We start from the raw sequence: 21148 nt of genomic DNA on the forward strand, positions 1-21148 counted from the left end.
ATTAATTTAGCAAAACACTGCATCTGACATGACTGTTACCTGAACCATCTAGGACCTATGTTGACAGTTATCTAGGTTAGTACATAATGGAGGGAGACAGAAAACAGGTACAGTATGATCACCAGGTGCGCATCTTCCATCACGTTTTGTTGAATCATACATACAAGCACACAACTCCTTCAGAAGGCTCAACAATGAGCATCTCAGAACCAACTCCCTCCAAACCAGCTCGCCTCACTGATCAGACCTGACTGAATGCCGCTCTTGTTCTGACAGTCAGGTTACTGCTGGTCACCCATTTTTCAGACATTTGCCATTACACTTTTTTACTATTTCAGAGCTCCATAGAGTGTTCAACACCTGCACAAAAACTCTACCGGTCCTGATTAACTGCACGAAGTTGGGGGCTTCTTGATGATTGCTGAAGAAAACTGTCCTTGTGGGATTGGTTTGACAATGCCCTTTACTTTTCTCCTTACTTGAAATTTAACCTGAAAGCTTGGCTAATTTCGTACTTAGATGAATTATCATTAGACATTTAATGTGATATTTTGCCTCTTCTTAATACATTCTGATTGATTTGAAATAGCATTCAAACTTTGTGTGAAAGCATTGAGTGATTTCTTTGATTACATTTTAATTGCTTAGAAAGCATTTATTCTTTGTTAAATTTTAAACATTTTAGCATTTTTATAGTTGATTTTGACTTTGATATTCTTAGTGGCTTATGACTAATTGTTTTGGTATTTTAGTCTACTTATAATCAAATGCTTTCACATATTTAGCCTGCTCATTATTGACTGCTATTTTGATGACTGCTGCTGATAAAAGCTTGCTCATATTATGTCTATCAAGTGATTATTGCTCGGATCTAATTCGGATTTAATTATTTATTGATCATTTCAAGCCGTAATTTGATAAATGAATTGATTGGATTTACATATTAATTGGTTGCGGTTTTATTGGTGAATTGGGTTCCCTAATTGGTTATTCAGCTCGTTGGTAATGTTTTATGAATGCATTTAAAATCTGTACTGGAATTCGAATTACATGTAAACTCATATTTTTTGATATCAAATAAAATCATCACTAATTCCCTAAGCTGGTTGTTTTGCCAGGTTCATTTTCAACATCATGTTTCACACACAAAGTTGTTTTTTTTGCCACATTTTACTATTGTTATGGTGATTTGTTGTGACTCAATCAGCGCAGTGGTTTTGGATGTTAGACACCATTTAATATGCTGTTTTAAGATTCTTACAAATGGCAAATCTCTGAGTCATGATTGTAAACTCACTGCTGGGGCTGGATGGCCATCTCTGTCAATGCGCAGGCTTAGTCACTGGTCTATCTTTATTTATAAGGCCATTTTTGGGAATGCTTCCTTCCTACTCTCGTTTCTATATTAATCAAAAATGTGGGCTTCATTATACTGTAGTCTGAAGACTCGGGATATTTTTTTGCTGACTGTTATTCTGCAGAAAAAAGAAAGAAGAAAAACTAAAGGAACGGGTAACTGGCGAATGGGTTTAGGGCAACTGCCCGATTTAGGGAGAATTAATATTTTGGTGACTGTCCAGGCTTTCAGTAAGATATTATTGATACATTTTTATCTACCTATATCTACTTCCTGCTATCTTCTCTTTTTCTGTTCATTTTTAAAAAAAAATGCATTTTACTTAAAGTTCATTTTATTGTACCTCTGACTTTTTTGAGGTGTTGTTTTATATATCATGTATCTATTGACAAACAGATTCTGAATATAAAAGTTAAAATAAATACAAAGATCCACACAGCAGTTCATCCGTGTAACAGCAGTACAGATACACTAAACAAGGGCTACCATACATGTGTCAATTATATTAATTTAGTCATTTGATATAATAGCTCTGTTCAAGCCAGCTTCCCTGCCTAGTCAGAAACGGAGGAAATAGAAAGAGTGTATTCACATTAAAACACACGTTGTTAACTGTTATCTGCGCATATTAAAACACTGATTGAACACTAATTGTTGAGTGTCATTCATTGGAAAGAGAGTACAATCTTTCTTAAATCTGATTTTTTAAAAACCACAAATTACTTTATTTCTTAAAGGTGTTCGTTGACGTCTTCTGTTGTATAAAGCTTTTCTGTGCCTCTTGAAGTGCAGTGAAGTTTTCTTTCTTAATAAAATAACATTTCAGTTTATTCATTTCAGGATAATCCACTCATTATCAACACTGCTTTACAGGGGATCCTGGTTACATATTTGAAACAAACAATAAAACAACAGCACATTTACAACATGTACATTGTCTCTTATGATCTATGACAAATAGAATCTGATGACTCCTGTTCAGTCAGGGAAAGCAATGTTTCATGTAGTTTTTTTACTTTGATAACAGGAGCCCTTTGGCCTGTGCTCAACGGATTTCTTGTTCAACAACCAAACATCAGAGAACAAGACCTCGGATTAGGTTACAGGGCACCATCTCCATGTAGAGGCCCTGGGTTTTTGTGCCAGGAGAACAGTGATTAACATTAAATGCTACCGCTTTCCTCAGGATTAGGGTGACAGCCCCACATACCCTGCTTTCTGCTATTCTCTTTGTATTCCTCCACTGTCACAAAAGCTGCAGCAGTAAATGCTGAAGTAAGTTCATAAAAGTATCTTTCAAAGCTAAAACGAGACAGCTGGCATATCATCAAAGGCAATAAAACATATGGTACAGTGACAGCACATGCATCATTGTCTGCCTGCAGAGGTTAGCATTTTTTTCTTTTATTCTGAAGCTTTTTCTCTTTTGTTTACTTGTGCAAACAGAGTTCTTGAGTCTTTGAATTCCTATGACAACGTCAATAGGGAGACAGTGAAGAATGAAATGAAATGGCACAGAGACAATTAGGCAGAAGAGGATGGCACACTAACAAATGGACTGTTTTACACATTGTTACATGGTTATTTAGACTTTAGGCTTTCAGATGGGCTCCCATCTGAAAGTGCTCAGGTTTCTGTAGCCTGCATAGCATCAACTGAAAACCAATACAGCATATGATGTGGATTATTATGGGTAAATACATCTTACTAACTGTAGGTTACTAATGACATGTTAAAATCAAGGAATATTTTACTGATTTGCTAGCCTGTAACATACATGTACTTATAGTGTATATAATGCAATTCAACAGAACAGTCCTGTATAAACCCTACCTTTATGGAGCATATCATCTTAACTCCCTTTTTAGCATCTCTACATTAGATGCTTGGATGTTTTAGAGTATATTTTAATGATCACATTCAAGGCCAAGGGCTTAGGTTTGGTTTCAGTTGTTGGGGGGGAAATTATATTTCCTATATACATTTAAAGTCTTGCAACTTAAATGTTTGTATTATTAATGCTTTAACCTTATAGTCACCTATAATTTCCGTGATAGAGACTTGATAAATAATGTTGTAATAACTTTATCCAGCCCTGAGAACTGTCTGCAGGACTACTCTCAGGTTGCTTACAGCCAAAAAAAACCTCCACCACCAAAGATGATAGGACAGCCTGTACGTTGCCCTAGAGGCAAAACCCAGGGCAAAGAAAGTCTGTAAACCACTTGATACTAGTGGCAAAACTGAATTGCTGTGAGTGCATGGTAATACTGAAGGCGCTTTAGATTAGCAAAATTAAGCATCAGAGTGTCTCTCATCTGGATTTTGGCAGCTGGGCAGTAAGTGGACATTGCTTAAAGGTTTTAATAACTGAACCAAACTGAAACTGAACAAGTAGTTATTTTGTTACTGACTGATTAATGTGTTTTTTAGTTTTAATTCTTTTTTTAAGCAGTTTGAAGTCAGAAATGTGTTGATTCCACTCTGAGGCCACTTTGGAGGGCTTAGTCTGTGGTGCTATTTCATTGTAAATATGTAAATATGAGTGTAAGATCATGTCTGTTCCCCTGGTGGTTAGTGTGAATGCCACTGAAACAGAAAGATAGGGAGAAAGAGGGAGGAACAGACAGAAAGATAAACAGATAGATGGATAGATAGATCTACAGACAAATAAATATATAGAGAGACCATGCTAGAAATAGAAATGTGGTTCCTATCACATTAAACATAGTAGACTATCGCTTTAGAGTGTGCATATACAGTGTAAAGGGTCCGTGTTTTGACCTAAGTATATTAACTGCAGCATGGCCATAATTCAGAGCAGCTTGTCCTCATTAAGACTTGGCAATCCAACCCACTGAAGCGCCTTACTCTGAGGACAGTTTAGTCCTTTCATCCCCATTTTGATATGGACCTCAGCCCTGTCTCCAGAGAATGAGGGACCGTGGTAGTTATGGTGATGCCAACATGCAAAGGTTACTGGTCATCCACTCTCTCCAAACACCACCCTCCAATCCTATGCTAGATCCACATTTGGATGGGTATGCCCATTTGCTAGATTTTCATTGATGCAGCAGCTGGCTTGGTTGTTGCTCTAATAAAGGGCTCTGAAACGGTAGCTGCTACAAAGTCTGGGATTAAACATCCTGAAACAGACAGCTTTCCCCTGCAGGTTAAGCCTTTCAAGGGATCACCATATTCTGAGCACTTGTGTTTAGATTGTTATCAAGACTATTCTAGCTTCCAGGGCACTATCTATCTGGTTAAAGCATGAAGTGGAAACACACTTGGACCGAGACCTTGAGTTTCTTTATTGCTTCTTTACAATATTGCAATTCCATCCCCACATCAGGATAAAATATCATACGGTGAGGAGCCACCAGATGGTGTTGACCTTACATTCACTTTTTGCTTCAAAAAGCCATTAGACATTATGTGGTTATCAACTACAACTGCCATTCTTTTGGCCATCACATAAGCAAAACATGTTTAAGAAGATTCTCAGTCACCCAAGTCATGATATCTACACATAGTAAGTCAAAGGCAACTGGAAATCTTGCCATTAAATGGACCATACACTGCAGCTTCCCATCCTATGGGTGTAGACCTTTGACAAAGACCGTTTGCTTTGTTTCTGAGGTATGCACACAGATTTATGATTTCAAATTTTTCTTTCTTTGTCTGACTTTATTGTAGGAATAGACATGGTCCCTGATCTCAGCTTTCACTTTGGTCAGTAAAATAATATCATAACCAATAGGAATGATGGCCAAAACTACAAAAAGAAGTCCCAGGCTGAAATAAACTGCGGTTTTATGATCCTGAAAACCAACATGTCGGAGGTGCTGATGTTCATCCAAGATTCAAATTCAAAGAACCCATCTGTTAAATCTGGAAAGACTGAAATTGCTGAGAAAATTCTTAGATGATAAGACTGCAAGGACAGAAGCAAAATGTTTTAAGTTAAACTATAGAGCAGGACCTAATGAAGGGAAACCTTGAGAACCATCTTCTCTGCTGCAGTCTCAGGGAGAAACTGTGTGGATGGTGAAGACAGGGTGAAAAATACAGACAGGCGAGTGATAGAGGACGAGGTATGAAGACAGTGAGAAAAGCAATCAGTGTTCATTAATTGTTCTCATAAGAAGAGATGAGGCCGATTTGGCAGACTCCATGATGGACAGTGACTATTCAAACATATTAATGTGCACTGCATGTATGGTTTAAAAGCCATGCAGTACCCGGTGGTAGCTCCAAGTCTGATAGCAGCAGGAATGATGAGACCAAACCCTAACATCAAAACTATAGTCTATCATCTTTCGTGTGACAAAAAAAGTAGAAATTGCTGTAAAGAGAGTGATAGAAAGATAAAGCGATAGAGGTCTGATACAGGTGGAGTAAATATTAACAAAATGATGGCGTAAAAAGAGAAGATAGATAAAAGAGTTGAGGCAAATGGGAAAGACCACCTGCCCAATACTTCTGTGAGTAAGACCACAAGTTTTATCATTTATATGGTAAATAAATTTGTCTTGGCATAGTGATATAAAGCACATGTAAGCATGAAGAGCACAATAGTAGAGTAACCCGATGTGATCCAAGTTTCCTGTGTGAAATCAAATATCCAGCCTGTCTGAAGGTTTTATGGCAGCTCCCATCACTCTAATCCTCGTCTTGTCCATCTAGTACTGAGGTTAGTATTGACTACACACCTATGAGAGTACTCCACTCTGGGCTTTTAATGACAGCAGCCATTTTCTTTGAGAAAACACTTAGTAGAAAGTGCTCCTTAAAAACAAAGGTCAACTGAAGGTGATAAGAGACTACAAAGACACAAAGACAAAAGTGGAAAAAACAATGCAGCTTTTTCTTGTACTTCACAGTGGCCCTCAACTGTATTTCAGAATGTGTGTTTCTATTTACCAAGCACTGACATGTAAATTTTATTTATCACGGTGTAGGACAAACCACGATACTATAAAAGACAAACTATTATGTCTGGAGCACTTTAATGCTGAAGCACTTCTTGCTGCAGGATGAAAAAAAAAAACTCTGTGGTTTCTGTGTGATGGAGTGCCGGTGTGCAATAGGGCGTATGCAGACTGAAACAAGATGTAATTAACATGAATAATATCTCTTCCCTTCCCCAACTGTGACCAAAGGGAAGCTGCGATATCTACTCTGTCATAAAAACAGCGTAATTGTGTCTCATTTTCTGCTGAATCCCTGATTGAGTTGAAGGCGGGAAATTACGATAAAGCTCTTGCTGTCCTGATGAGTATCAAGAGGCCATGGCAGTTAAAGTCTGTGCGCTGATCGCCTGACTTCTAAACCTGCTGCTCACTCACAGACTCAACAATAACTTCAGCAATCAAAATACAAAACTGCTTTCTTTCTCCACCTTACCTCTCAATGATGTCAGCGATGACACAGGCAAACATCTGCAGGCCCTCTGGAAGCTGCAAAGCCACTGGTGAGAGTGGAAAAAAGCAAACAGAAAAGCTACATACTTGTGTTAGAGTGACGGCAACATGTTATTCAATAAATCTTGGAAAGCAACTATACATAGGCCCTGCTACTGGGTCAGGGTTTTCCACTGACAGCAAACAGTGACATTTCAGGGCAATTTTCCTCTCTGCCACAGTAGTACTGTTGGTTTATTTTAGAGGTTGACGGGCTGTTGGAAATATAGTCCAAACCAATCACCACAGGTCTATCTCTACAACTCATGACTTGTACAGAGGCATTAAACTCTCTCTTTTTCCCATCTATCTCTATGCCTGCCACTGGCTCTGTGACTCACACTTTGACTCTATCTGCCAGTGAAACACACAAAAGCACCACCTTCCACAAGCTCCACGCAAGTTTATGTCTCAAAGCTAGAATTTAATATGGACAAACTGATGTCAGTGCTATAAAGCGGCAATCCCGCAACCAATGCTGGTGTTGCATGTTGTCAACAGGAGACCTACTGATCTACTGATGTATGACTCAAATTGAGATGAACCGGTGGAAAAACCCTGATTAGGGCAGGATGTACTAAGTGGTTTGTGCCTCATTTCAGAATCACTTTGCATCAAGGGACGAGCATGATTTTTTTTAATCAAACAGGCAGAAGGGCCTGGAAGCAGAGTTTGCCTGTCATATCAACTGCACCCTGCTTGCAGTACGTGAAGTACGGCTCTTTCATTTATGCATGTTATTTAAAGAAAAATCACGCAATTGATGACTGGATGCGAGGTTGCACATTCTGCTGGATTTGCTGCAAATAAAAACGCAGGGATCAGCATTGCATGAAAGATTCTCCACCTCTAAAAAGAAGGTGCAGGTATATTAAAAGGAAGGTTGTAATGGGAAAAGGAAATTTAAATAACACGTTTTCTATGAAACTCTCAATAATAAGGAAAGTGTGAGCTCACCACAAATATGTGTGCAGGGGATTTGAAATAAATTATCTCAAGTGAAAGAAATATGAGCTGATGAGAAAGAAAATGAATCAGTCTTAAAGTTTGACCCCTACACAGCTAGTGCAAGTCAATGTTCCCTTTGGAATCCTTCCTTAGAACTCATTTTAACCGAGGGCTTCTCCTAAACTGCTACTTTAATTATAAATTTATATTAACGTTCTAACTTCAGAATTTTCTATTTAAGTTGTGTTTTTTTTTACCCATGTTTACCCTTTGTTCAATTATTATTATTTTTTTTACATGACAAACATTCTGAACTGCTTTTCAAAAGTGCTATATAATATAAAACATTTTCATATGAAGCAGCATATTGCACATTTTTGTCCTATCGATGCCATCAGCAAACCCATTGCGTCTGCTGGACCAGTTGCTACTTCTGGATCAGCTACCTCTCCTGCAGTAATGTGTGACTTTGTAATGTCTTGTATATCTTGACAAAAAAACTTGACGTTTGTTGTATTTTCACATCATTCCATCAATTATTTTTATTTGATTAAAAGATTTTTCCAACATTTCTGTAAATAAAAGACATTTTTATGAGCTTACATGGTCAAATATTATAAATAAAATGTCATTGCACTAATGAGTGTCCAATTACAGCATGCGCAGCTAAATTTTTTAAACATTTTTTTAAGTTTCCTCATCTCAGAAAAAATGAAATGCAAGCTCAAAGGTCCCCTTTAAAAGATAATATTATTTTGTTTTCTTGGAATTCAAAGTAGATGAAAATCCAAATGTTCCTTTGGGATTTCTTTATTGTAGCTTTTTGCAGTAAAGATCATATATTATTTGGTAGACCATGAGTCCATGATTCAGTATACATTAATCTAGCCATCTTGTCATCAAGTAAACATAATGACATCTTGGTATCAGAGACTACTCGGATTTTGATTATGTCAGCTATAACCCCACAAGGAATAACAGAGCAGGAATCAGAGCATCTGGTGGATGAAAAGAAAAAGATAAGCGTGAGAGTGAAGTAATGAAAACAAATATGGTGCTATGAGATTCCCTAGTTCACATTTATCCTCCTCAATTTTATAAATGCAGTGAAAGTGTTAAATTTTATACCAATTCAGGATGCAATAAATGATTATTTCATTATCAGTAAATCTGTTGATTATTTTTCCAACCAACTGATTATACATATGCTTTATAAAATGTCAGAAAATGGTAGAAATGTTTCATCAAAATTTACCAGAAGCCATGTGACATATTTTCAGATTGGAGGACTAAAACATTAACATTTGATAAAATTAGTTTTGTTTTAAATACACAACTCAAAATTATGAGTTACGATTGTATGTAGCCACAATGGATTTTAGCTGATTTTTAGTTGTGCGGGTGTGTAGTTGTCTGATTGTAATTGTGTGAAATACAGAGGTTGTGTTTGTTTGTCAGCAAGGCCTCTTTTATTCTCAATTAATACCCTCTGTGAGGTAATTTATTTATGTTTCGTGTAAATTTAAAATAATCACAAACATGCATTCACAAGGTGTTGACCATTTCAGCGAGAAGTTGTTGACACCAAGTGAGACACACGGAGCGAGCACCTAGGGAAAAAGGCTTTGTTTCAATCAACCACGACATTTTCCCCCAGTCATACTCTGTCACACCTTACTTCAATAAATCCATCAATGTCTCAGTGGACACTTATAATTCGAAAACACTCAATTGATGCACATGAACGTTTTCACATGACTAGGCCTGAAACAATTTCAAGACTTCACTGCCAGACAGAATTAAACAATAAAAGCTGGGACAGACCAAAGGCCAAGAAGGTTGAGGGAGGATAGCCATGACAAGGAGTGATAGATGGAATGGTACAAAGAGGAGGAGCAAGAGCACTGCTTACTGATAAAAGGTTAAGGGATCACCAAGCGCTCATGCAGACAGTGAGAGACAGGTCATTACCTAGAAAAGGGCAAGTTTATTAACAGAGAAAGGTTTCAGAGCACACCTCTGCCGCAGCTGACAGAAGCAAAGAGCTTTCTCCATCTGCTGCCCCCAGCCAAAGGTGAGTGAGATGCTGGAGGTGGGACTGGCTGTTTGAATGCATGTTTGAGTTTGTACACAAACATGATAAACTGCCCCTAACTTTGGAAGTCTAGAACTTCTCCAAAAAAAATATAAAATAAATAAATAAATAATGATTTAAAAAAAAAAAAAAAAAGAGTACCTCAATCATGCAGACATAAAGAGAGATATTCAATTAACAGCTTCAGACGTTTCTTATTCTTGGAGACGTCACTTAATGGGGACCACTGTCGAATACACGCAACTCTCTCAATTTGCAGTGATAAAAAGTTCATTTTTGTCTCAACAGTGTATTCAGGAAGTAATCAGTCCCCTCCCATTTCTCTTGATCACCTTTGACATGTTTCAGCACCTTGATTGGAGTCCAACTGTGGTAAATTCAAATTGATTGGATGTGATTTGGAAAGGCACACACCTGTCTATATAAGGTCTCACAGCTGACAATGCATATCAGAGCAAAAACCAAGCCACGAGGTGGGAAGGAACTGCCTGCAGATCTCAGAGACAGAATTGTGTCAAGGCACAGAACTGGGGAAGACTACAAAAAAATTCTGCTGCATTGAAGGTTGAAACGTAACGAAATGTGAAAAAAGTGAAAGGGTCTGAATACTTTCCAAATGCACTGTCCATGAAGTGTCAATCACCAATAATCTAATGATGCTGTCCTATGACATACCTATTGTTGTAACACTAATAGCTGTACAGGTAACAACAGAGCTACACGCTGTATTATGTTGACAATCAAAGACAGGAGGTAAACTAAGGAATTGCTGAGAAGACCAATTTATCAGTGAATGGCAGACTGACCAGACAAAGCCAAGGGATTACCCAGAATTTTCAAAAGGGGGGTTATGGAAGACGAGATTAAGGCTATAGATAGGGTTTATCCTGTAGTGGATTAAAATTTTGGGGGTGTGAATGGATACAGTAACATTTAGGATTAGATGTGATGTATTGCCAAATGTCAATCAACTGCAATAGGAACAACTAAGGCAGAGGTAGTATGCACATGATACTGCATGTCTGTCCTTTGTGTTAACAAACTGTATGGTATGGAACTGCAAAATGGCCAATATTAGACAAAGAGGACAAAATTAATTAATAGAATGAAGAATATTTAACACATCCAGTGGCCAGTTTATTAGGTACACCTAGCTAAAACTGTTGCAGTCTAATACAACAGACCTGCAATAAATCCTACCTTCATGATGATAAAACTGTTTTAAAGAGTCATTATGACTTTTTATTATTTTTGAACTGACTACATTTGGTAAGTCTCTACAGTATGTGCTCATATACAGTACATAAGCGTGAATTCACACGTGTGAATTACGAGTGAACAAAAGTCAAAAAAACAGACTGTGAATTTAGACACAATAACCACAATTTCACTAAAGTATCTTACGGTATGTAAAGATGTGTATTTACCATTCATAAAGTTCTATTCAGCTAACACATACATCCACATGTGCTTGTCCAGTCTGTAGATACCACTGACTCTGATCTGCTTGAACTTTACACTGGCAGCCAGCACTCTCACTACTGTCATGTTTTCTATAAAGAGGCGTGCTGTTCAGACAGAAGAGAAAAGGCCGTCTTGGACTCCTTACTGGGGAGTCATTTTGTATTTGGGGATGAAAGAAAACAGCAGTTCTGCTATTTGGAGTGGCACAAAATAACTATTTAGAAAAGGACCATTAATTAATTGGAGAATAAAACAAGTCCCCAGCCATGAATGTTTTGTCATTCTGGACTCGTTAAGCACTTCTGTTTATGTAGTGGGCCATCTGTGGCTAAGCTGGAAGTGTAGTTAACATCGGCACTGAGCAATCCTAACTTCAAAGTTCACTTTCTAAGATTTTGTGATTACAACATAATTCTCATTTCATCTTTTCTCTTATTTCCCCACACCCTGTGCTCCCATAAAAGTATCTGCACCATGGGAAAAGACTGAAGAAACTAAAAGGAAGAATTAAATGCACTACATGTTGCTTATTGAGGCTCAAGGAAACATCTACAAGGAAACTGTCAACTGTACTAAGCTTTTGATTGTCTGTAGTTTAGTTGTGAGAAGACCTTGGGAAACACAACAACTCCCCGGGCATTTCACAATCTCCCAAGGGAATTGTGGATTCATGGATTCAAGGTCCCCAAGACACTCAAGGCCTTACTGCTTTTTTGCTTTTTTGGCTTTGTCTCTATGTCTTGTCTAATTTTTCTCTTCCAAGTGTGATTCAGTGGTCTCAAGGCTGAAAAACTCCCGTGTAACATACTGTAGGCTATCATAAAATGGTATGAATGAACGTAAACTGAGATCAGCCAATATGTCATTATATGATTTTCAGTACTCTCAAATGTGAATATCGATATTATCCACAGCACTGCTCTAGCTATAGTTTTCAGATACCCAAAGCTAGAAAAAGAAAAATGACACCTCTGTTTTCTTAATTTTATGGGTATATTAGTTTAACTTAACACCAAGAGCAGGTTGTCCTTACCTGGAAACACATAGAGTAGTTTCAATGAAGTGAACCAGGGCTGGAAAGTGCAAAAAAAATAAAAATAAAAAAAATTCACTGCTTCCATATTTTTTGTGAATGGCTGGACAGAAGGACCTCCGTCTGGCCCTTTCGTAGGTCGCAATTCCTATCCCAGGCATGTCACTCATTGCAACTGCTTTTCTATAAACAAAAACACTAGACTCAAGTCAGTTAGTTAATAATTAAATTTTTGTTCATTTGTCTATCTTAACCGAAAGTGTGATGGTAATCAAGACAGCCAACTGCCAATAGCAATTAGAAAGTCTGAAGAACTAAGCTGCTCTTGTATAGAGCTGAGATCCACAACATATAATATCAAAACAACACAATTCGATTAAAATGAGAAAATTAGGTAAAACGACAGCTTTTTACTAGTTAGAAACTCAGCAAATGACTCTGGGCAGCTAAAATAAAATTGTACTCTATGTTCCTTGGCCCTCGATTTCAAAAGCACAGTCTATGAGACTCAACAGGAGTTCAAAGGCTGACAAAGAAACAGATGGACACAAAGGGGAACAGAGAGAGAGGGGTGATAAGGTGTGTTATGCTCTCTGAGTTCATAGAGAGAAGATGAGCTGTGGTAAAAAATGTCACACAACAAAAAGCAAAGCCAGCAGGCAGCAGTAAACCACTCACTCCCCACAGGGACATCTAAAAATGATTCAATCCTCTTGGCATTCCATCTGCATATTTCCACCCAAGGCAGGAACGACTGGAAGACTACACATTTTGACATTTATATTAGTGAGAAATCATTATTTTCTTAGGCTGGAGGCCGCCATAGTAGCACTACCCCACAACATGCTTCACACGGAACACCAAAAACGAGGAAAAGTCCAAAGATACATGTAACAACGCATGAGGGCAGAAACCTAAGTGGGTATGCTATTAAAAGACAGGTTCACATTTTTTCAAGTCTATCTTAAACCAATCGTTTCAGTGAAAAAGTACCAAAACATTTCTTTCACAATCCAAAAAGTCCCTGAATCTTTGCCAGCTTCATACTGACAACTGACGGAAAAAATTAATGATAAGCTTTTGAGGCGTGCAAAAACAAAAAACTTTGAAAACTCAATTTTGTAAATTTTCAGTACAACAGAAAAAAAAAAAAAATTAGAACATAAACCGAAAGTGTGCTTAGTTCACATGTGCTTTATTGGATTTCAGATTGGGGGAAAGAAAGACTTCTGGACACAGGAAGTATTATTTTGATTTTCTTTGACAGGTTGCAGTACTTGACGTTACAGGACAACTGTCAAAGTTACTTTAACTGGGTAACCTCTATGAAGAGACAAAATGAGACACAGGAGTACAGATTCAGGTCTGAATGTTAATTACAAGGGTGCTCCTCATGTAATGATAAGTTAATCGAAGTGCAGCTCAAGTCCAAAAAATACGGACGTTTTCACACTTGAACTATACACCAGAGTCCGAACCCTGGTTTTTTCCTTCAGCCAAAAGAGTCCCTCCAAAACTGTTGTGTAACACATATTCTTTCATCACTATACGTCAGCTTTGTCACATCGGTCAGCATAAGTTCTGCAGACACATATAGCGAAGGTGAAGCACTGGACACGTCATCAACAGTCATTCTGTTTCTTTACTTTTTTCTTTCTGCACTAAATTTGTAACTTTGAAAAATAGCTCTGCCTTAACATTGCAAAGTTGATAGGGAACTCGCCGTACCTCTTCAAAGCCTCCTGGTAGTAACTACAACTGTTGGTTTTTTTTCTTTGTTCTGATTTTATTACCACCTAGTAATAACAACGTAATATTCAAATGTTACTAAAGACAGTAGTAGCGCAACAAAAATGATTTGCCATACACCACAGTATCAATGTCAGTGAGGCCTCCCACTGTGTCCTGACTCTACAACCCCACTGCAGGTTTTGCTACTCAACGCAAAATTTTTGCTCAGAACCGATTATTCTGCTTGTCTATACTATTTTTTTGAGTAACCTATATCCTGTATCTGTTTAAATGACCTCCATCCTGAAATAACATAAATGAACAAAAGATATTACAAAAACAGACATAATATCTAGACAGTCTGTCAGAGAGGCAACAGAAATTGTTTCCCAGTTTTGTAATTAAAACAGGAGAATATTTTTTCTCCTTTTGCTCAAAGACTGGGTTTGAAACATTTGTTATTTATGAGGCCTAATTCAACTTTCGTAATGACGAATTGAGTGTGAGCACTTTCAGCTGCAGCGTGAATGTAGCCTTTCAACTCTGCCAATAACACATGAACACAGTTCCTAGGGGAGCCGTCCCCCCAGAAGTCAAAGAAGGCTTAAAGATCCCCTTCATAAATTCAGTGTTAACTTACTGCAAAACACACTGGACATTGGGTGCTTGTGAAAAGTATCCTGCTTCACTTAGGAGTCCAAGCTGACCAATAAAAGTGAACACACCACAAGAAAAAGGGCTTATTCTGAATCACAATACGAGAGCCACAAATACATCACAACTTTAACGTACCCATTTCCTTTTTTTCCCCCGGTGCTTTGGTGATGATGTATATTGTAAAATGTGTGTTCAGTGATATTAGATTTTAGTAGCAGAGTCAACATGGGATGACCTACAATGGCCTTTTGAAGACTGAGTCTGTTATTGATTCGTCACAACACTGGATGAACTTGTGTGTACCTCGCAGGTTACAGAGTGTACAATAGTCATCAAAGTAGGTTAAAGCACAGATGCTCCCATGGATGACATTTTATATTTATGCCTGCACACTCCGTCTTTAAGTATAGGATTTTTAATGCTCTGGATCCTGTGTGTTCAGACATTCACTGTATGATGCTAATGTTCTATATATGTGCAAAGCAATTGAGGTGTGAGTAAAAAGGAAAGTACTACAGTGTTGAACTGTGTCATAAACTTTCAGCTAATATTAGTAGTATCTTGTAGTGACACTGATATTACATGGACATAAAACATTGTTGTGTAAATTGTTGTCATTTTTTTTTTTTTTTACTTTAAACAAAAAGTGTAATTTCTTCTCCATCTCTGCCAGTTAATATGAAAATAAATGGGAACTTTTCCTCTGATCTAATTAGACGCTGTGTAAAAGGCTGTATTTATTACAGATCCTTTCCTTGCAAGCTACTTCCGCCAGACTCTGCTCCAGTTCAGCTAATGTAGCTTAATTCAGAAGTCAGTTGTGCAATTTAAAAGCCTCTAGCACAAGCACTTTAGATTTCTATGCATCTGTCTGTGCACTTAGCCATACTTAGACTGTACTTGTGAGCACTGTGACATTGTGGAATACAGTCTTGTTAAATCTCCAATTTTCTTAAGTGAGGACAACCCAGACCCTATTTTACCTTTGCAGTAAAGCTTACTCTGCTAGTGCTCTTCTATCATTTCAGATCTGGAACTTTTTTTCCCTTACAGCAGTGACTGTCTCTGTTAAAAGAGTAAACATAAGACTACTAATCATGTGCAAAATGAGTCAATTGTATATATTAAGAAAGAACAGAGCTCACCTCTCTTAGCTTTGACCTGTCTCACTCTCCAAACTGTCTTGTGGATCTCAAAGTTGTAATTTGCAGGCAGGGCTTTGATCGCCTCCTGTAACTCGGAGTCTTGCAGGATTTCATCGGGAATTTGATTGGCTACCCGCCGTGGTCCTCGGACTGAAGAGAAGGTTAAATGATTGAGCTGTTAGCAATGCGGTGAACACAGGTCGAAGCCATATCTAACTCTGATTACATTCTACAGACAAATGTATAAGTTATCTTTGAAGTTATTCATCGGGAGCCGCCTGTACAGGTCAATCTGAACCAAATGAAGCTATGGACTCACGCTTTAAAACAAGCTTCAGGCATGCTCTAAAGTTCGGACAAGCTCTAGTGGGGTAGAGGATGTAATACAGTTTAGGAAAGTTGTTGTACCTCATCCAAACTCTAATCACCCCTCACCTCTGCAGTGATAGGCCACACCTAATGAGGTAGGAGAGGTGGGGAATTGGACAAAGTTGTATTTCCAGCATCTCCTCAAATTAATTTTCTACAAGCTGCTGGGTAGCTTGAAATGTCAGCTGAAATGGGAGAAACACTGAGGGAGATCTTGCTCTCCGGCAGAATTTGAGCCCGACGCAGCCCCTCGTTTTCAGGTACAGGCAGAATTTCAATGACAACCAAAATGTATTCTCTCAAATGGAGACTGCAGCAGCATTTTTTTATTTATTTATTGCCTTTTATTCTGCTGCCTTCTGAAATTGGCCAGAATTTCTATTTTGGGTACAACATTCTGTCTGCTATTGTCTGTTGGTGCTTTTTGAGAGGCTTGCACTTCCACTGTTGACAGCAGGACTATGCACTACTTTACGCTGCACCATTTTTATTGACATGACTGGTTCTGGTGTTGAGTAAATAACTCAGACATTCAAAACTATATTGTGTTTTATCTGTGAGATTATTTTTTCTCCAAAAATTGAGATGTAAAACTTGTTAAACTCTCACAAACTGCAGTTGTCATAATTCACATGACCACTGAAAGACTTTCTATATAAATCTTTGCCACCAGACACAAATGACACTGTTTTGCTTTTTCTCTATGACGATGTGTAATTAAGAAAAAGCTCAATTTACTTGAGTTACTTTCACAGCACAGTCTAAGCAAATTACAGATTTAAATTATGAAGGTAAAATATTTGAATCCTAACTAAAATAAAAATAGAAAAAAAATTGCATTCACTCAAAATTGCTGCTCCTGTGCTGCCTGTTGATATTCTGCCAATGGCCGAACAAAACTTCAAGGAGAACTCCTGCCTAGTGTCATCATACTTACCATAAACTTGATTTAAAATAAAGAAACAAAAAAAACAAAAACAACAACCTTTCAGTCCTTTCCCCCTAAATGTTTTGCAGGCCCTTCCTACATGTGGGGCACAACAATCATCATTTCCTTTCACCTCTCTGTCAATAGCCGTGCATCATCTCACTTCATACAGAGATGACTTGCAGTTTGTAAGACTTTTTGGCAGTTCAAACCATTTTGAGCCCCTCGTGGGTCTGTCTTATTTACATTTTGAAAAACAGGGCTCGACTTAGAGTTGTCGTGTCTGCAAAGAACTCAAATTACAGTAGTGCTGTATCATCGCTTCCCCATATCCACTATATAGAGATATGGCCTCATATACTTGTACTTTTGTGTTTGTCTCCCTGCCAAAAGTCTACAGTGGAGGGGTAAAGTGTATATAGTGTGACTGTGTGAAATCTATCAAAAAAAAAAAAATGCCTGTCCTAATCAAAGTTAGCCTGCGTATGCAGTGTCACGCTGTGGGAAACATTGCATGGTTGGCAAAAAAAAAATAATGTAACTTGCATTTTTTTTTTTTTTTCAAATAAACACCATTAGCATTGAAAGTAGCTTGTGCGTTTCCTTCCTCAGCAGCAACATGTTCAAATTATCCACAACGTTTGAAAAACATTGGTACAACAGAAATCCAATATAGGAGAAGGAAGCACTGCAATTCAGTTTAAGAGAGTAAAATTTCATTATCTAAGATGTTAGGTCCAACTTTAAATTATATCTCTGCAATAATGCAATCAGGGAAAATGTCATGTTGTACTAAATGAAAAGTCACAATGACCGGTACAGTGCGTGGTCCAGTTGTTACAACGAAACGCACCACCTTTCCTAACCCCCCAAACACACAACTGATCCGCCGGTCTGCTCCACACACGCTCCGCATCGACCTCATGAAGTCTGGCGAGTCCTCTCGGCAACACTGAACACTTACTTAATTCTAACTGTGGAGCTAAAGAAGCTCACGTTTTGTCATGTACTCTGCTTATAATGAACACCGCTGGACAGCTAGCAAACATCATGCTAGACTAGACGCCGCTACGCATTTTCTTGTTTGCATCGTGTCCAAACTGCTGTGCTGCCGTGCTGAACATAACAACAAGATAACACTGTCGGTGTAGCTACGTCTCGTCGACGTGGAAGTCAGGTATCTGTATAACGTGCTCATAGGAATTATATATATCACCGCCTCCTGTGTTGAACATTTTCATATATTTACCTATGGGCTTTTTGGCAGGAACAATCTGGACTTCACTCGCAGGCGCTGCCATGTTTTTCTCCCGAACACGAAACATGTGAAGAACAAAAAGGGGAAACCAATCGACTGAAGAGGACAGCGGAGAGAAGTCGATCACCGATGTAATGGATGTCACCGAGCGGGACAGGACCATACCGACAGACCAGAACTGTTCGCGACGGTATATCTCTATGGGTCAAAGTGCACGTGCCCACCATTGTCCGCAGTGGCGATATAGAAAATAAAATAAAATAAAATATTGTATGGCTCCATTTAGGCTACACACTAAGGAAGTTTCAAGGTACTTTACAGATCATACTAATAAAATCAATATAAAAATAAAAATAAGTACAATCAAACAAAACAAAACACAAAATGAAAGTAAAACAATGCAAAAATGAAAGCTAAACATAAAATTAATAAAATAAAATAAAACCTAAAATAAAATATTGCCAAATTTATACACTGGGCGACAGTTTCAAAGTGCTTAAAATACATTTGAAATAAAACAAAAATCAGAGTAAAATAACTATTTGAATAAAACACAAATAAATACATATGTACATATATAAATACATACATATAGAATACATATAATAGAAATTTCAATAATAATGAGAGAGAGAGAGAGAAAGACACTCAGTTTATCTAATGCAGTAGTCCATTATCTATAAGATACTGACTATTTGATCAGCAAATCACTTTCTTTTATGGAAGCAGAATGGCGAGCATCACAAATCCCCCGTCATGTTGTGTCTGCTGGTTAGGATATTCAATATATTGTTGTTACATGTAAGTTTAGTCCACTTGTGTTACATCTAAGGCTATTTATTATGAAGACCTCTGGTGTCAGGGAGCAGTTTGTCTCAGGCTGGCGCAGACAGGGGCAGAGGCGGTGAGAGGGATGGAGCAGGATGCTGCCCGGTGGAGGGGCTGAGGCAGTACAACATACTTTCTCCCTCCTTGAGCGCATCAACGAGCTCTGATCCATAGGCGGAGAGCAGAGAGATCTGCACAGACAAGATCATAGAAATGTAAAAAAAAAAAAAAAAAATATGAGTGGAGTGGAGAGCTGTAAATGGGGGTGCGTTTAAGGAAACCAAAGGCATCAAAGTCTGCATTATTAAGGAGGATTTGAGGAGTCTACGTTTATAATCCGACATCAGAGGCGGAATGTGAATCCAAATAACTTATGTTAATTAGAGATTTTAACGAATATGATGCGATTTGAACGGCTCTGAAGCATCGAGAGAAGAATTTGAGATTGGCCACTTGGATTTAAATATCTGTGGTTTTTTCGGAGACTGCCTGTGTTCACCGCCGACTTGCCCCCAGAACTGATTCGCAGCCTCTACGGTCATTTTGCGTCTGAAAAGGAGTTGGCTGTCAGGGGTTGTGTCGGACCACTGTGCGTTCGCGCTCACCACACACACCGGAGTTATCAACCCTCCGGACTGGGGCGATGATTGTAGTCCGTCTGTTTCGCAGTGATTGCCGCCTAATTGCCCGGGTCCGACCGAGGTCCGCCGGACTTTGTGGAAACGGAGATTGTTGTGTGTTGGCGGTGTTCATCAAGCCCGCGACGGTCCGCGGCGCAACTCAATACAGCGGATCGGCGGAAAATTGAGAGGAGTGACCACTGACATTCACGCGGTCGAGCCACGAAAGCTCCGGATCAACTTCGAAACTGAAGCGCGCAAGTTTTAAGTCTGGAATATAAGAATAGATGTTTCTCAGAGGACAGAAGACGAAACACACCTAGGCCTACAAAATGTTCAAAAGGGGTGAGTAAGTCTCAACTTTAGCCTCCAAATTAATCTGGATCTGCGCTCTCATAGCGTAGCCCATGTGAATCGAGTGGCGGTCCTTTTTACGGTTATAAAACGTCCGTTTAAATCTGACATTTTCGTAATGCACCACGTTGCCCCGCTGATGTTATTACAGACGATGCGCCATTCGAAGCGCATCTTTAATTTGCACCACACGCACTGAAGGTTCTCCGGGAATGAAATATTCATCCGTGCAAGGAAACGTGGGGACGACTATGTGATATTAATACAGCTCATGCCGCACTGCAGTTTATGAGTTGGACCCGGGTCACAGGGCTATCTCTCCGAGCACTGCGCTCGGCTGAAGAATTATTATTTGCTGCGTGTCAGTACATCCACAAGTGATGGATCAAACCGCAGTTCACAAGGTTGTTCTCCGCCGGCTGAACGATGAACACCTAAGACCTTTAGCACCTCATAAAGAAAAGGGAAGAGCTCCTCGAACTTTTGATATCAAGATTCCCCAGATAGATACACATTAGACCACATGCTCCCATTCGACGATCTTTGTCCCAAGGAACAGTTTCTTTCTTTCTAGGCTTTAATTGGCCATACAGCCGCGAAGTCTGACAACAGTAGGGAGAATAAAACCTCTAATGAGAACAGATTACGGTAATACATGCTTCCATTGTGCTATCATCGAGGGAGTGAAATAATAGTGAAATGAAACTGCTTCTCGTTTTGCAGGGGTCCGTGGAGCCCCTTTGGGGGGCCCCTGGAGGTCTCTAGAGCCCACTTTAGAAAGCACTGCATTAGGCTTTACTCTGCACAACACTAGTTCGTGAGTTTGAACTACCCGCACTTTGGCTATTTCAGTGTATATAATTTATATGAGACAAAAGTAATATGAGACATGCGCGCGT

The 21148-nt window shown here is 38.7% G+C and overlaps 2 protein-coding genes across 3 annotated transcripts in view; one reads left to right on the forward strand and one right to left on the reverse strand.

Moving 5' to 3' along the window:
• The window catches only part of dph1 (diphthamide biosynthesis 1), a 54080-nt gene extending 35491 nt beyond the window's left edge, over positions 1 to 18589 (reverse strand). The window contains exons 1-3 of one of the 2 annotated variants that reach the window (XM_040131261.1): positions 18439 to 18589; positions 15893 to 16042; positions 6764 to 6827 (exon numbers count right to left, since the gene is read on the reverse strand). In XM_040131261.1, coding sequence (XP_039987195.1) covers positions 6764 to 6827; positions 15893 to 16042; positions 18439 to 18514 — 290 coding nt within the window. In that variant the 5' untranslated portion in view covers positions 18515 to 18589. Of the gene's footprint in view, positions 1 to 6763; positions 6860 to 15892; positions 16043 to 18438 lie in introns of those variants that run through there. The other variant, XM_040131262.1, reaches the window with a different exon arrangement.
• A 1125-nt stretch (positions 18590 to 19714) lies between these two features.
• rtn4rl1b (reticulon 4 receptor-like 1b) overlaps positions 19715 to 21148 on the forward strand; it is a 140725-nt gene continuing 139291 nt past the window's right edge. The window contains exon 1 of the mRNA XM_040129942.1: positions 19715 to 20240. Coding sequence (XP_039985876.1) covers positions 20228 to 20240 — 13 coding nt within the window. The 5' untranslated portion in view covers positions 19715 to 20227. The remainder of the gene's footprint in view (positions 20241 to 21148) is intronic.

The sequence above is a fragment of the Xiphias gladius genome, chromosome 7 (assembly GCF_016859285.1).
Source record: "Xiphias gladius isolate SHS-SW01 ecotype Sanya breed wild chromosome 7, ASM1685928v1, whole genome shotgun sequence".
In the NCBI taxonomy this organism is placed as follows: domain Eukaryota; kingdom Metazoa; phylum Chordata; class Actinopteri; order Istiophoriformes; family Xiphiidae; genus Xiphias; species Xiphias gladius.